At 45.7% G+C, this 17051-nt stretch overlaps 1 protein-coding gene across 1 annotated transcript; it reads left to right on the forward strand.

Moving 5' to 3' along the window:
- Positions 1-3133: 3133 nt before the first annotated feature.
- Positions 3134-14092, forward strand: LOC114612196 (histo-blood group ABO system transferase 2-like). Its single transcript, XM_028757162.1, has 7 exons — positions 3134-3168; positions 3234-3265; positions 7899-7968; positions 8573-8629; positions 10191-10226; positions 10727-10861; positions 12916-14092. Coding segments are annotated over exons 1-7 (1020 nt in total). The 5' UTR covers positions 3134-3166; the 3' UTR covers positions 13604-14092.
- Positions 14093-17051: the final 2959 nt, after the last annotated feature.

Consider the following 17051-nt stretch of genomic DNA (forward strand, 5'->3'; position numbering starts at 1 on the left):
AATTTGGTCCATCACTTCTGTTAGTTTCACTGTGTCTCTTTTATTTCTGTTTTCATGATCTGTTCATTTATAATAGTAGGGTGTTGAAGTCTCCCACTATTATTGTGTGAGGTGCAATGTGTGCTTTGAGCTTTAATAAAAATTTTTCTTTTTTATGAATGTGGGTGCCCTTGCATTTGGAGCATAGATGTTCTTCATGGTAGATTTTTTCTTTGATAAGTATGAAGTGACCTTCCTTATCTTTTTTGATAACTTTTGGTTGAAAGTCTATTTTATTTGATATTATAATGGCTACTCCAGCTTGTTTCTTGAGACTATTTTCTTGGAAAATTGTTTTCTAGCCCTTTACTCTAAGGTAGTGTCTATCTTTGTTATTGAGGTGCATTTCCTGTATACAGCAAAATGCTGGGTCTTGTTTATATATCCAGTCTATTAGTCTATGTCTTTTTATTGGGGAACTGAGTCCATTGATGTTAAGAGGTATTAAGGAAAAGTGATTGTTGCTTCTTGTTATTTTTGTTGTTAGAGCTGGAATTATGTTTGTGTGACTTTCTTCTTTTGGGCTTGTTAAAAGAATATTACTTTCTTGCTTTTTCTAGGGTGTAGTTTTCCTCCTTGTGTTTGTGTTTTCCATCTATTATCCTTTGTATGGCTGGATTTGTGGAAAGATATTGTGTAAACTTGGTTTTGTCATGGATTATTTTGGTTTTTCCATCTATGTTGAGAGTTTTTCTGGGTATAGCAGCCTGGGCTGGCATTTGTGTTCTCTTATGGTCTATATGACATCTGCCCAGGATCTAGCTTTTGTTGTCTCTGGTGAGATGTCTTGTGTAATTCTGAAAGGTCTGCCTTCATATGTTACTTGCCCTTTTTCCCTTACTGCATTTAGTATTCTTTCTTTGTTTTGTGCATTTGGTGTTTTGACTATTATGTGATCGGAGAAATTTCTTTTCTGGTCCAATCTATTTGGAGTTCTGTAGGCTTCTTGTATGTTTATGGGCATCTCGTTCTTTAGATTAGGGAAGATTTCTTCTATAATTTTGTTGAAGATATCTACTGGCCCTTTATTTTGGGAATCTTTGCTCTCTTCTATACCGATTATCCTTAGGTTTGGTCTTCTCATTTTGTCCTGGATTTTCTGTATGTTTTGAGTTAGGAGCTTTTTGCATTTTGCATTTTCTTTAACTGCTGTGTCAATGTTTTCTATGGTATCTTCTGCCCCTGAGATTTTCTCTTCTATCTCTGGCATTCTGTTGGTGACGCTTGCGTCTATGACTTCTGATCTTTTTCCTAGGTTTTCTATCTCCAGAGTTGTCTCTCTTTGTTATTTCTTTATTGTTTCTATTTCCATTTTTAGATTCTGGATGGTTTTGTTTAATTCCTTCACTTGTTTAGTTGTTTTCCTGTAATTCTTTAAGGGATTTTTGTGTTTCCTTTTAAGTGCTTCTACCTGTTTACCTGTGTTCTCCTTTATTTCTTTAAAGGAGTTATTTATGTCCTTCTTAAAGTCTTCTATCATCATCATGAGATGTGGTTTTAAATGTGAGTCTTGCTTTTCTGGTGTGTTTGGTTATCCAGGGCTTGCTGTGGTGGGAGAACTGGGTTCTGATGATGCCAAGTAGCCTTGGTTTCTGTTGCTTAGGTTCTTGCATTTGCCTCTTGCCATCTGGTTATCTCTTGTGTTAGCTGGTCTTGCTGTCTCTGACTGTAGCTTGTTCCTCCTGCAAGCCTGTGTGTTAGCACTCCTGGGAGACCAGTTCTCTCCAGGAGGAATTTGGGTATGAAGAGCTGTGGCATAGGGTCAGCTCCAGGGTGTAGACACTGGAAGGATCCTGTCCTGGGCTGTTCCTTAGTTCCTGTGTCCTGATGCCCCTGGGCAGTTCCCTCTTGGTCCAGGTATTTGAGTAGAAGTAGTGGTTTTACCTGTGCTCACAGGTGTGTCAGCACTCTTGGGAGACCAGCTCCCTCCTGGTGGTAGGTGTGTATGGAGAGCTGTGGCACAGGGTTAGCTCCAGGTGCAGATGGAAATGGGAAGTCCTTCCTAGGATTTTGATGGTGCTCTGTTGACTCTATATCGAAAGCTGGGATGGGCAAGTATCTCAATGGCTTTGAGATGTCTCATATATAGACTGTGGTCTCTTTCTCCTAATGTTTCACGGGATTGGAAAAGGCAGAATGGAACCTTGGGACTTGCTTGTGGCTTGTCCCTCTTGCAAGCCTGTGTGTCAGCACTCCTGGGAGACCAGTTCTCTCCAGGAGGAATTTGGGTATGAAGAGCTATGGCAGCTCTTGTGAGCAGGCCAGCTACCTCTCAACCAGGCAGTAGAAGCTTGAGAAGTGGATGGCTCGGGGAGAAGTGAACATTGATGGTAAGATATGCTATGTCCCCAAGGCTCTAGGTTTCTGGTACATAGTATGCAGTTCGAGACTGAGGCTCTGGGTCCCACACCAACAGGAGTGAGAGGATGAAGGCTGACAGCCATTTGAGGACAGGGGAGTAAGAAGTATGGATTAAAAATTAATCAAGTTGTGGGGTCACCAAACTCCATTCTGCTTGACCCTGTCACCTCTGTGTTCTCACCTGCTAAAAGTGGTTTAGGAGAACACCACCAAGAAGCAGAAGTGTGAACAGGTCTCTAATAGCCTTGGAAGTACTAGCCAGAATAGAGCACCTGCTAGTACCATGGTCTTTGTGCCCTAGCTCCTCCTCCCTGTATGGTTTAGTGTCCCTGCATGCCTAGAGGCCCTATTAGACAGAGGGCAAAGCCTAGGTCGTGGGATAGGACCGTGGGGTTGGAGATGCTGAAGGGTGCTGCTGAGTCCTGTGAACTGGAGTTGTGTGTGTAACCAGCCGCTAGTGTTAATGACCTTGAAGGGAGCTGAGGTTTTCTAGGCAGGAACTGCTCAGGTCGCTCTTTAGTGGGACCAATGCGGGTAGGAGGATGGGTGTGTGTGGCTCTAGGCTGAGTGTATGACCCAGTTTAAAGGTCTGGATTCCACAGGCCGGGAGAGGCAGGGCTTCTTGGCACCACCTGGACCTCTGGAGCAGATATCTTGGGTTCTGTTTGCGGAACGGTGGTCAGTAGGAGGATCTGGGTCCCGGAGGGTCTGTGTTCTTGGATGCGTTCCTCCCTGCCTGCATCCTTCAGTTGGGCGTTGAACTCGGATGTTGCAGCAGAGGAGTGCGGGGTTGGGGGGTGAGGGTGGGGGTGGGGAGCGGGGAGCAAGAGCAGGTGCAGCAGAGCAATGATGGATCTGCGGTTGGGTGAGTCACCCCATCAGGGCTGTAAGCGGTAAGCAGCGGATCTGCTTTGCTTATTGTCTGAGGCCTCAGGCAAATCTGGTCCTCTCCACTTTCCCCTTCTTTTTCCAGTCCTATCAGGACAGGAGCACAGTCACAGGCATCCTTCTGGAAAAGCTTCTGGTTTCCACAGGGAATTGGGAGTTACACTCAGAGTGAGCACAAAGGAAGGGAGAGGGACAGACTGGATCCGTGCAGGTCGGGTGAGGACCCTCCCTTACCAGAGGCTCATCAGGCTTTTCTTTAAACATTTTATCTGCTTGAGCACTGGGCTTAGCTCCATCACACCTTCCTGTGCTTCTGTTCATCTCACACGGGACTTTTTGTATTTCTCTATGTCCAGATTACTCCTTTTCATTACAGATGTGCATAAGTTATTACTAATAGTCACACCCAGTCAATACTAGGCTGTCTTGAAATCTCTTCCTAACCATTAATCCAAAACACTTGGATTTAGCCTCAGGTATATATTTTGGACAAGAGCAGAAAGCTGCCACAGTCTTTAACAAAATGTCTCAAGAATGGTCCTCAGGCCACTCAGCAGTATTCTTCCCTCTGAAGTGGAGCTGGGCTCTCATAGTTTGCGTCACTGTCAGCTGCTGTCTTCCCGCTCCTACTCAGATGCACATTAAATCCCCTTAAAGAGTTCAGCCGCTTTTCTAGTCCAAAGTCGTAGAGTTCACATTGAGCCAACAGTAAGAATGCTCAGGCCTGCCACAGCAATACCCTGTCCTCTGGTGTCAACTTCTTAGTCACTGTTCTGTTGAGGAGAAGAGATACCATGAGCACAGTAACTCTTACCAAAGAAAGCATTTTACTGGGGGATGCTTACAGTTCCAGAGCCTTATAGTCAATTATCATCACGGTGGCATACATGGCACTGGAGCAGTATCTGAGAGCTGCATCCTCATCCCCAGGCAGCAGGCAGAGGCTGAGAGAGAGAGAGACTGGGGCTTACATGGGCTTTTGAACCCTTAAATCCCACCATACCTGGTCACAAGCTTCCTCCAACAAGGCCACATCTACTCTAACAAGGCCACACTTCCTTTTTTTTTTTTGGTTTTTCGAGACAGGGTTTCTCTGTGTAGCCCTGGCTGTCCTGGAACTCACTCTGTAGACTAGGCTGGCCTCGAACTCAGAAATCAGCCTGCCTCTGCCTCCCAGGTGCTGGGATTAAAGGCGTGCACCACCACCGCCCGGCTAAGGCCACACTTCCTAATCTTTCTCAAATAGTGCCCCTCCCTGGTGACTAAGCATTCAAATATATGAGTCTATGTGGGTCATTCTTATCCAAACTACCACACAGTCCAGTTTCCCAGATATGATCTTAATATGTCCATAAAATCCTATACTCTCAACTCACACCCATATCATTATAGGGTAATAGGGTAGCTCCTTTCTTATTTCGAGGAATAAGGATTCTATCATTCTTTGCTGGATAGGTGGTGCTGGACAGATGATGGAGCCCTTTATGGCAATACATAGGCTGAAAGAAACCTGACTTATATAATATAGAGTCACTCAGAGCAGGACACACGTGATTCCAACAGTCACAGAGTTAGTGCTCAGTCAGCCATGCTGTCTTTAGGCTCACTGATGTCTCAGTAAGTCCTTGGAGTGTGAAGGGGTGAGGTGCTCCCTTGTTACTATGGGAAGAAGGTTTGGAGACACAGTGGGAAAGATGAATGGAGTTGCGGTGATATAACTGCAACCCCTGCTCCTGTCATTGGAAATGCTTTCCTAGGATCTTCTCTGTCCTTTCTTTACCTCTCTACCCAGTCCTTCAGTTGTCACCTTTCCTTCCCAATATATGTTAACAGTGGGTGTTCGTACATTTGAGACTCCAGTTCGTGATATGGTCTAAGCCTGGAACAGATGACTTGACATCTGACATCAAGACAAAGGCCTTGAGGATTAACAAGCTCAGGTTATTTGAGGCACTTGACAAATTAGTTCCTGTTCTTAGGCTATTTCTTCCCAGTGAAATTCGTTGAACACTGTTTGATATGAGCAAGCCAGGGACCAGAAAGTATGCCTGCCACAGTGATCAGGAATAGGACATAGACACTTGTGGAGACCAGAGGTGTCAGCAGGCCCTCTTAGAGCTAGAATTATGGGAGACTGTTCACCACCTCATGAGGTGTTGGGTCCCCAATTGAACTTGGGTCCTCTGCTGTGCAATGTGCTCTTTGAACTGCTGAGCTGTCTCATCAGCTTAATTGCTAAGAGAAAATAATTTTTCTTATTTTAGATTTATTTCTTATTATTTGAGGATTTCTTACATGCATATACATATTCTGATCAAATCTACCACATATTCCTCCAGCTCCTCCTCTATTCCCCTCCTACTGCCTGCAGCCACATTCCACACAGGATTCCACCCAAGTGTGCTTCTTCTAAAACCCACTAGGTCCACATAGTACTACCCGAGTGTGCTTGGATGTAGGGTTGTCTATGGGAGCATGAACAGCTCCTCAGGGGCTGTCTTCCTGAAGAAAATGGATTCTTCCCTCCCCACACCTGTGCGTGACCAAGGACTCCTTAGAGGTGGGACTTAATGAGCCCTTCACCATCCATGCTGGGATTTTTCAGTCAGTGGCTTTTAAGAAAACTGTGTGTGTGCCTATGAGTACCAGTACAAGGCACCAGATGTCCTCTGTCATCACTCTTTACAGATTCCTTTGAGGTAGGGTCTCTCTGATCCTGAGGGTCAATTTCCTCAGTTAGGCTGGAAAGCAACAAACCCCAGTGGTCCTCCAAGAATTTACATGACCCTGTGGAGAGTATCAACAGCATTGTGCTAAGTAAGCAGTCAGACAAGGCTGCACATGTGTCTTGTGCCTCCTATGTAGATGAGGAAGGAAATGAAGGGGCATAGATAGTAAGGGGGGTGATCAAAGTCTAAAATAGGCACATTTTATTAGATAGAAATTATACTCCAAAGAAGGTTTTTTTTTTTTTTGTTGTTTTTTTTTAAAGCTGGTGGTGGCCTACACCATAGATGATCTCTGAGTCTGAGGCCAGCCTGGTCTGTAGAGTAAGTTCCAGGATGGCCAGGGCTACAGAGAGAAGCTCTGTCTCAGAAAACTGAGCAAAAAAGTTTTTTAAACTTTTATTTCATGTGTATGTGTATTTTGTCTGCATATATATCTATGTACCATGTGTATTCAATGCCTGTGGAGACCAGAAGAGGGCATTGGATACCGTGGGACAGGGTCAATGACAGTTGTGAGCTCACAGGTGGATGTTGAACCTTGGTTCTCTGGAAGAGCAGCCTGTGCTCTTAACTGTCGAGCCATCTCTTCAGTACAAAAATTAAAAAGGAGCAACCATTTCAAGATTGACAGATACTTCTGTCAGATTTCTCTATATCTAAACTAGTAACTACACAAGGCGAGTGGGCAGAACATAGTGAGAACAAATAAAGTTTGAATGTCACCTTCTCATTATATGATTTTAACATCTTTTAGAACTCAGTTGCTCCATTGTGGGAGGATTTGGAGACATGGAGAGAAAACATAAGAAGTGACAAATGCGATGGCTCAGGGGACAAAGGCTTTTGTTGTCAAAAGTGATGAAAGGAGAAATATGACCCCCACAACTTGACCTCTGACCTCATTCACAAGTACACACACATACAACTAAATAAATCCATACAATGTTAAATACGAAGTACAGGTAGGTGAAAAGTGAAAGTTACTGGCTTGGACAGGGAGAGGCAAGCATTTTTAGACATAAGACTTAAAACATGTCACATGAGTATGGGAGTGCATGTAATGGTCAGAGGACAATGTGGTCTCCATCCTTTTCTTTTCCTTGTTTGAGACAGACTGTCTTCTGTTCTTCCTCACTGTGTGTGCCAGGCTAGCTGGCCTGTGAGCTTTCATGGATTTTCCCATTTCTCTTCTCCCACCTTGTCATAGGAGTGTTGGAAATATCCGATGTCTGGTTTTTACACAGGCTCTGGGGATATGAACTGAGGTCCTCATGCTTGTGTGGCTGTGGCAGAAACTTCACCAACTGAGTTCTTTCTCCAGAGCTGGCAAATGAGACTATTTACACATATGTCTTTTAGGAGTATTTGGACTTGATTATGAGAACATATAACTTTGAGAGACATCAAAATCATCTGAAGTATTGGGGTCATAGGTCGGTGGTGGAACACATCATCCCTGGGTTTCAACCTTCACATTGAGAAAATTTCACTAGAAAAGATGAGTTGCTATCCCTGTGGATGTAAGCATACAGGGCCAGAGGGGCAGCTGGTCCTGTAATGGAGCCAGCAGTGACACTAAGATATTTCACTTTGGTTTATTTCAGTTTACCACAGAGGGAGTGTTCAGTGGTATGAGAATGTGAGGGCCTAAGGGGACCCTAAAGGTTTAGGGGAGCAGCTGTAGTCATGAGTTGGAGGGGAACAACCTTCTTTCCTCTCTATGTGCTCAGTGGGGCTGGGGCTCTAGCCAGGACTGGGGCTGCCTGAGATACAGTGGTGGCTGCAGATCGCAGGATGACCTCTGGATCTCAGGAGAGGCCCAGAGGGGAGTAAGGCCCAAGAAACAGATGAGTAACTGGATCCTGTGCTGCTGTTTTTCAGGAAGACTGAAACGCTACTCCCTTCACCGTGGAATCCTTCCCCTCATAGTGCTTGTCTTAGTCTTCTTTGGGTAAGAATCCAGGCTGGTGAGGAAGGGCTGAGACCCTGATCTGTGTGCATCTCTCCTAGCACAGCAATGATGAGGGTGCTCTTGGCATGGCACCCATAGTGGCATGACCAGCAAAGCTCTCTACATAGTGCAGCTGCTGATTCCACAAAAGGAGGCTGGGCTAGATGCCGGTCATTTGGCTTTAACTGTGAGGGTGGGTCTGGGGAAGGAGAAGAGCGCAGGTCTGGGGGTAGTAGACTTCAGCCCTCTCTCAATGCAAGTAAGTCCTCAGAGAGCAAGACACTGCCATGTCTACTGGGGCTTCTGTAGACACAGCCAGGAAATAGTCTTTGAAATAGTCTTGGGTTGTAGATGCCTGGCACAGGCACAGAGTAGGGGCTATCCGCTACAGTCGTCCAGATATAGGCCTTGTTCCCAGGGCACTTCCTCTTTGCCATCTTTTCTTCCAGTGGGTGAGCATGCTTACCCTTTCACCTGACCCAGCAGGTCCACTGGGATCTGTGCTCACTGTGTTGGATTCAGTGGTGCATTTGGAGGGAGGGACAGCCAGCCAGTGTCAGGTCTGTGTCCTGAAGAGCTGCTCCTGTGCATATCCTTTCTACAGCTATGTGTTCCTGAGCCTCAGAAGCCAGGAATTGGGGCACCCAGGAGCTGTGACTAGGTGAGTGGGAATTGAGAGAGAGGGAGAGGCAGAGAGGGAGAGAGGGAGAGGGAGAGAGAGAGAGAGAGGGAGAGAGAGAGAGAGAGGTATATATGTGTGTCCTATGTTTGTATGTGTGTGTCATATGTGTGATGTGTGCATGTGATCATGTGTAGGGGGAATAGATTCCTGGCTGGATGAATTTTTTGCTGCATGCTGCCTTGTGACTTTTGCCTATTTATATACCACCTCTCTGCATGGATGGCTTTAGACCTTCTCTATGCTGCCCAGAGTAGCTTCTGCTGCCCCCTGCTGTCTTTAATGGGCATTGTCTTCTTCTTTGGCTTCAGCCTCATCCTCCCTCTGTACCTGCCTGGGCAGCTCTAAGAACAGCTTCTGCTCCTCACCCAGCTCCCCAGCAGTCTGCCTAGTGCAATGTCTTTTGCCTTCTACAACCAGACCCAAACTGTAGACCCTCTTCATCCCCACTGTTTCCAGATCCTGTCAGTGTCTTTTGGGAAGGCATCCCCTGGCTTTGCCTGCTTTCCGGAGCCTTCTGTGGCCTTGCACCAGCTACATGTTTGTCTATTTTAACCCTACTTTCCTTCTGGTAGCTACTGATCCTTCACAACAGAAGGCAGGAGGCTTTCTGAGATTGGATCCTCCCTGTTAGCACTCTCCAGCACCCGGTCCCTCTGTGTTCCCTCACAAGCCATGCATGCTATTGAATTGGGGCTCTGGCCTTGGTTTTTGTCTATGCTTTGCTTCACAAAGACTACACAGCCTCCCAACCACCTTTTGTTCTTTTCTCACCAGTTCCCTCTTATGTCAGCTTTGCACTGCTGTAAGACACTCACCTTCATTTCTGTTGGGAGACAGTCACATCTTTTATGGCTTTTTCTTTAGAGGTCCCTGGTTTTAAGTGTATTGTGTGTTGCCTGCTTTTATATCTGTGTACCACATTCATGCCAGTGCCCAAAGAGGCAGAAAAGGGCCCGAGGTCCCCTGGAACTGGAGTCGCAGACTGCTGTGGGTCTCCATGTGAGTGCCGGGAACCAAACCCAGAGTTTCTGTGAGATTAGCCAAGGCTTTTTCTGCTGAGCATCATTCAACCCTGCTCTCTGGTTTGCACACCATCATAGTGCATGCAGCTTGCTAGCAGAAGTGGCTCTTGTCCCTTGGTGATCGGTGTCTTGTGTAGGGACTGCTCACTGCCGCACAGTGCCCTAGGCGTTTGGTGGGAATTCCTTTACACTGATGATGGGACAGCGAGGACAGGACCAAGGCAGGCTGTAGGCCCAGGTGGGAAGCTGAGCATGCTCAGTTTTCTCCAGCCTGTGAATTAAAGTAATCCTTAGATCTCTCAGGGCTGGGCATGGGGATGTGATCTCCTCTCCCTACCTTATGTCAAGTAAGAGTGTGATCTTCCTGTTTTGGTTCATCCTTGGATCCCAGGATCATGGGCAGACAGGGTGGCTTACTTGCAGCTGCTCATAAAGGTCTGTTTGCCTGGTGCGTGGCTGCCAGTGACATGCATCAATGACCTTCCTGTCAACTTGAGTTCTGGTGTTTTCTTTTTCAGGAAGGCCAGTCCCCAGCCAAGGGTGCTAAACCCCACGTGAGTAGATTTAGTCACTGTATGTGTAGTGCAGGAGTCCTAAAGGCACTAAAGAATCATTTACTTCCCTGGCGGAATAGTTCAGTAGCAAACCTGAAGGCCTGAGTTTGTCTCAGGAAAAAACTAAACTCAGAAGAAATCAAAGACCTGATTATAATTCTCCTTGACCTTGCTTAACCAACTGTTTTAGGGTCTTAGGGGTATCTGATTCAGGTCTGGAGTCCAGAGCATGTTCTGTCTCTTCTTTCACATTTGGGCTTCTGCTCTTTATTTTCTGTTTCTATTATCAGGGAGTTTTAGAGATGTGGAAGGTGTGGTGGTAGTAAACCTAGTTGCTTTTATGGCTGGGGTTGGGATAGTCAGTGAGAATTGCTGCTGGTTGGCACAATCCCATTCTGGGTGGGTGATCAGCCCTGGGAGAAGCTGAGTGTGTGGTATCTGAGAAGGGTTCCTGCAGGCATGTTTGGTCACATGTTGCCGGTGGTTCTCTCCTCATGTAGTAGGAAAGATGTTCTTGTCTTGTCTCCTTGGCTGGCTCCCATCATCTGGGAGGGGACCTTCAACATCGACATACTGAATGAGCAATTCAGGCTTTGGAATACCACGGTTGGACTGACTGTGTTTGCCATAAAAAAGTAAGCATCTTGGGATGGAGAGATGGCTAGTGGGTAAAGCACTTGCTTCAAGGACATAAGGACATGAATTTTATCCCTAATACCCATGGAAAAGCTGGGAATAGTGGCATGTATTTGCATTCTCAGCACTGTGGGTAGAGCGGAGAGATAAGTGGATCCAACCCACTTGTTGGACAGGCTAGCCAAACTGTGAGCTTTTGAGTCAATGAAGGGACCCTGTCTGAAGAACAAAATGAATGACAGAAGATACCCAAAGTCAACTTCTGGCCTTTAGGTATACACACAGGCAAGCAAACATGAATATACACAACACATGTGCATACACTCTCACATATGCACACACAATGGTCAAGTGGAGGCACAGGCACACCAAGCTCCATGCTTGTATTTAGGATGAAGTAGGGGAGAGGTTTGTTTACTCTGCCATCTTCCTGAACTCTGGTGGGCTCACAGGTGAATGAACCCAGCTCTGTCTCCTCCCAGAGCCTCAGGTCAGCTGTCCTTCCCACTGTGTTCTCAGCCAGGTGCCATGTGTATCTGTCAGCACCCATTTCAGGTTGGTCTCTTCATTCCTAGGGCTGGCAGGAAGGAACGGGATGCCAGCAGAGCTGTGACTTCTGATGTGCCCTCAGATGCAGGACAAGGTGGACATCAAGGATTGGGTGGAACAGTTATCCTCAGCCCTTGGGACAGTGGGCAGTAGTAGACCTGTGAAGCCCTGAGACTCTGGGTCAGGCTGACTTTAGGCCACAGGCAAGAACTGTGCCCTGTGGGAGCCTGTGGGAAGCAAGACAGGGCAACATTACAGTGTGAAAGGCTGTGGGTGCTGAGAGATTCCATTTGTGCTGCCTGCACATGAGGATTGTGTTTCCCTGAAGTCTGGGTGAGCTCCAAGGATAGTTCTGAAGCCTTTGAACCAAGCAAACTTGAGAAATGTTTGAGGCTTAGTTGGAGGGATCTTAGGCACCTTGAGAATGTCTGGAGCTCCTAGGGACAAAGCACTTCAAAGTAAGAAGACACAAACACTACCTTGTTTGGGTGCTGCTGGGTATATCAGCAAGAACGCTGCCAGGTGTGGGTAGCTTTGTCTGTGGAAAGAAGGCCTCTGAGGGGACTATCTGGGCACCCCATGGCCACCTTTATTCAGGGAAAACTGCCACTTGCATGTTACTGACATTTAAGTGGGGGCTTTGCACATTTGCCCTGTTCCCATGGTAGGGACACATGGCCCTGGGGGTTGTTCAGGGATGGGCAGCCATCTGAAGCAGGTGAAGTCTCGGGCTGGGAGATGGCTTAGAACTGGGTTCTAAGGCTTTTGCCCTTGGACCAAGGGTTTGTTTTAGGCTTGCCCTTGTTTCTAGGTTGCCTTTCATCCCTTTTCAGTCTACTCTGTGAGTCCAATTCTTGTTCTGGTGGAGTTCATGGGGGATGACCCTTCGGAACATACATGAGTTACCGAGTGCCTTTTCTACAGGCACCATAAATCTTCTGAGGTGGAAGGTCTGGAATATAGAGACCCATTTCTTTCCTGAGACAGAGTCCTGCAGCATGTCACAAAGGAGGGGTGCAGGTGCCAGGCCCTTAAGGATCCATTCAGTTCCACTAGGGTTTAAAAGTGGAGCTCTATGCACAGAGCCTCTGCTCAGGTCAATGCAAGTGTATGAGGTGTGGAATGTACTGGGATGGAGCTGTCATTATTCGAGGGTGTGTGTGACAGACTCATAGAGAGGTGGCCTGCTACAGAGTTGCCAAGACAACAGATACCTGTGGCAGATATGCCTGGAACTCCAGTTGAGGAATCAGTCCTGCTGCCTGGCTTAAAGCTTCCAGGGTTCTAGCTCAGTGGTTTTTGCTAAGATGGGCTGCTGATGTTGTAGCCTTCTGCAGAAAATGAGGGTAAGGTCAGATACACCCTGAAGACTGGTGAGAACAGCTGTAAAATCGGGGGACCAGTCATCCGGGTAGCTATGGTTTCTGCAGCCTGGGCCTATGCCCTGATAAGTCTTGTTCTAGCTGTATTAAACCTCTCCATACCCCTTTGTCCTCCCTCACAGGTATGTGGTGTTTCTTAAGCTGTTCCTGGAGACGGCAGAGCAGCACTTCATGGTGGGACATAAGGTCATCTACTATGTCTTCACTGACCGGCCAGCGGATGTGCCACAGGTGCCGCTGGCTGCAGGACGGAGCCTGGTGGTTCTAACTGTGCGCAACTACAGCCGCTGGCAGGACGTGTCCATGCACAGGATGGAGATGATCAGCCTCTTCTCAGAGCGGCGCTTTCTGCATGAGGTAGATTACCTGGTGTGTGCAGATGTGGACATGAAGTTCAGTGACCATGTGGGTGTGGAGATTCTCTCAGCACTCTTTGGCACCCTGCATCCTGGCTTCTACAGTAGCAGCCGAGAGGCCTTTCCCTATGAGCGACAGCCAAAGTCCCAGGCCTACATCCCCAGGGATGAGGGTGACTTTTACTACATGGGAGCCTTCTTTGGAGGGTCAGTGGTGGAGGTGCGCCATCTCACCAAGGCCTGCCACGAGGCTATGGTGGAGGACCACACCAATGGTATTGAGGCCGTGTGGCATGATGAGAGCCATCTGAACAAGTACCTGCTTTACCATAAGCCTACGAAGGTGCTGTCCCCAGAGTACATGTGGGACCAGCAGAAGCTGGGCTGGCCTTCCATCATGAAGAAGCTGAGATATGTGGCTGTGCCCAAGAACCATCAGGAAATCAGGAACTGATAGCTGAATTCCTATTGGAGAGGACAGGCTGATAGCCAGGTGGCACTCCAGCCTGTGCTGAAACTGAAAGGATTTGAGAGACAATTGTCACCCTCTACCTCAGAGTACAGCCGGCCCAGTATCACTTCACTTACCACACCTGAGCCCTGGAGTGGCAACCACCTTCAGCTCTTCTGTTTGTCTCTAAGCTCCTTGTGTTGAGTGACATGGTAGATGGAGCCTTCAGAACATGGAGAAACTTTGTCACCTGAGGGCCTGTGAATCCTCACTCAGGCTCATTCCCTCCTCTGCTGTGAGGACTGACAGAGGGCCAGTGCCCTTAGGAACAGGTGGGAGGGCAGGAGCGCCAGCCTGCAGTCCACAGAGGCGCTTAGCTCCTTTTCAGCTCATTAGGGGCAGATCAGCACTCTGTGCCCGTCACCTCTACTCAGGTTTGGTTTATTTGGGAATAGTTCGTTATCCATTTCTGGGAATAAGTGCATTTCTAGGTGATATAGGAAGTTTTTAGTTCCTTTTCCTTTGTTCTTTTTTTGAGGTACTTGGGATTGAACCCAGGGCCTCATGGATGTTACTCAGGCATGCTACCACTGAGGTGTATTCCCTCAAAACTCTATCTTAGAGACACATACTGATTGAACTTGCTGAGTGCTATACCTGCTAGATTATTTTTGTACTCTGGCCTTTATTTAACATTTCCAATATAAGGGGTTTTTACTTTTTTTTTCTTTTGTAGTGTTGGAATCAGATTCGGTTTCCAGTCTCAAAATTTATATTTTTGGGGGTTGTGGTAGAGTATTGTTGCTTGTTTTCTATTGGTAAGCTCTCTAGTAGTTCAAGCTGGTTTCAGCTTTACTATGATGGCCTTGAGCTCCAGATCCTCCTGCATCTACCTCTGTCGTGCTGTGACTACAAGCAAGCCACCATGCCTAGCTCTGCTGGTCTCAGTTTTCTAAAATCCCATTTATCTTGTTTCAAAATGGTTCCTGAGCACTGAAATACTTTGTGTGCTTGTCTGGTTTTTCACTTTTTACATTTGAGAATTTTGTCTTTCTGTGACAGGATTCCTATGTGAATGAATACCATGTGTGTTCTATTGTGATTGGGTTACCTCACTCAGGATGATATTTTCTAGTTCCATCCATTTACCTAAGAATTTCTCAAATTCATTGTTTTCAATAGCTGAGTAATATTTCATTATGTAAATGTACCACATTTTCTATATCCATTCCTCTGTTGAAGGACATCTGGGTTCTTTCCAGTTTCTAGCTATTATAAATAAAGCTGCTATGAACATAGTGGAGCACGTGTCCTTGTTATTTGTTAGAGCATCTTCTGGGAATATGCCTAGGAGTGGTATAGTTGGGTCCTCAGGTAATGATATGTCCAATTTTCTGAGGAACTGTCAGACTGTTTTCCAGAGTGGTTGCACCATCTTGCAATCCCACCAAGAATGGAGGAGTGTTCCTCTTTCTCCACATCCTTGCCAGCATCTACTATCACCTGAGTTTTTAATCTTAGCCATTCTGACTGGTGTGAGGTGGAATCTCAGGGTTGTTTTGATTTGCATTTCCCTGATGACTAAGGATGCTGAACATTTCTTTAGGTGCTTCTCAGCCATTTGCGTTTCCTCAGTTGAGAATTCTTTGTTTAACTCTATACCTGATTTTTAAATAGGGTTATTTGGTTGTCTGGAGTCTAATTTCTTGGCTTCTTTGTGTATATTGGATATTAGTCCTCTATTGGATATGGGACTGGTAAAGATCTTTCCCCAATCTGTTGGTTGCCGTTTGTCCTATTGACAGTGTCCTTTGCCTTATAGAAACTTTGCAATTTTATGAAGTCCCATTTGTCAATTCTTGATCTTAGAGCATATGCCATTGGAGTTCTGTTCAGGAACTTTTCCCCTGTGCCCAAGTATTCGAGGCTCTTCCCCACCTTCTCTTCTATTAGTTTCAGTGTATCTGGTTTTACGTGGAGGTCCTTTATCCACTTGGACTTCAGCTTTGTACAAGGAGATAAGTATGGATCGATTTGCATTCTTCTACATGTTGTCCCTCAGTTGAACCAGCACCATTTGTTGAAACTGCTGTCCTTTTTCCACTGGATGGTTTTAGCTCCTTTGTCAAAGATCAAGTGACCATAGGTGTGTGGGTTCATTTCTGGGTCTTCAATTCTATTCCATTGATCTTCCTGCCTGTCTCTCTACCAATACAGTTTTTATCACTATTGCTCTGTAGTATAGCTTGAGGTCAGGGATGGCCTTTCCTCCAGAAGTTCTTTTATTGTTGATAATAGGTTTTGCTATTCTGGTTTTTTTGTTATACCAAATAAATTTGAGAATTTCTCTTTCTAACTCTGTGAAGAATTGAGTTGGTATTTTAATGGGGATTGCATTGAATCTGTAGATTGCTTTTGGCAAGATGGCCATTTTTGCTATAATTAATCCATTAATCCTGCCAATCCATGAGCATGAGAGATCTTTCCATTTCCTGAGATCTTCTTTGATTTCTTTCTTCAGAGACTTGAAGTTCTTTTTTTTTTTTTTTGTTTTTGCTTTTGTTTTTCGAGACAGGGTTTCTCTGTGTAGCCCTGGATGTCCTGGAACTCACTCTGTAGACCAGGCTGGCCTTGAACTCAGAAATCCGCCTGTCTCTGCCTCCCAAGTGCTGAGATTAAAGGCATGCGCCACCACTGCCCGGATATTAGTCCTCTATTGGATGTGGACTTGAAGTTCTTGTCATACAGATCTTTCACTTGCTTGGCTAGATTCACACCAAGGTATTTTATATTATTCGTGACTATTGTGAAGGGTGTCATTTCCCTAATTTCTTTTTCAGCCTGTTTATCTTTCACGTAGAGGAAGGCTACTCATTTGTTTGAGTTGATTTTATAACCTGCTCATTGCTGAAGTTGTTTATCAGGTTTAGCAGTTCTCTAGTGGAAGTTCTGGGATCACTTAAGTATACTATCATATCATCTGCAAATAGTGATATTTTAACTTCTTCTTTTCCTATTTGTATTCCTTTGACTCCTTTTTGTTGTCTAATTGCTCTGGCTAGGACTTCCAGTACTATATTGAATAGGTAGGGAGAGAGTGGGCAGCCTTGTCTAGTCCCTGATCTTAGTGGGATTGCTTCAAGTTTCTCTACACTTAGTTTGACGTTGGCTACTGGTTTGCTGTATATTGCTTTTACTATGTTTAGGTAGGGGCCTTGAATTCCTGATCTTTCCAAGACTTTTACCATGAAGGGATGTTGAATTTTGTCAAATGCTTTCTCAGCATCTAGTGATATGATCATGTGGTTTTTTTTCTTTGAGTTTGTTTATATAGTGGATTACATTGATGGATTTCCGAATATTGAACCATCCCTGCATTCCTGGGATAAAGTCCACTTGATTGTGATGAATGATTGTTTTGATGTGTTCTTGGATTTGATTTGCTAGAATT

This window comes from Grammomys surdaster, unplaced genomic scaffold (genome assembly GCF_004785775.1).
Source record: "Grammomys surdaster isolate TR1022 unplaced genomic scaffold, NIH_TR_1.0 126133, whole genome shotgun sequence".
NCBI lineage: Eukaryota > Metazoa > Chordata > Mammalia > Rodentia > Muridae > Grammomys > Grammomys surdaster.

What these genes read in the sequence shown, in the direction of transcription:
- LOC114612196 (XM_028757162.1), top strand. An exon ending in AATGATGGATCTGCGGTTGG is followed by an intron (nt 3,266 to 7,898) that starts GTGAGTCACCCC and finishes GCTGTTTTTCAG; the next exon opens with GAAGACTGAAACGCTACTCC. An exon ending in CACCCAGGAGCTGTGACTAG is followed by an intron (nt 8,630 to 10,190) that starts GTGAGTGGGAAT and finishes TTTCTTTTTCAG; the next exon opens with GAAGGCCAGTCCCCAGCCAA.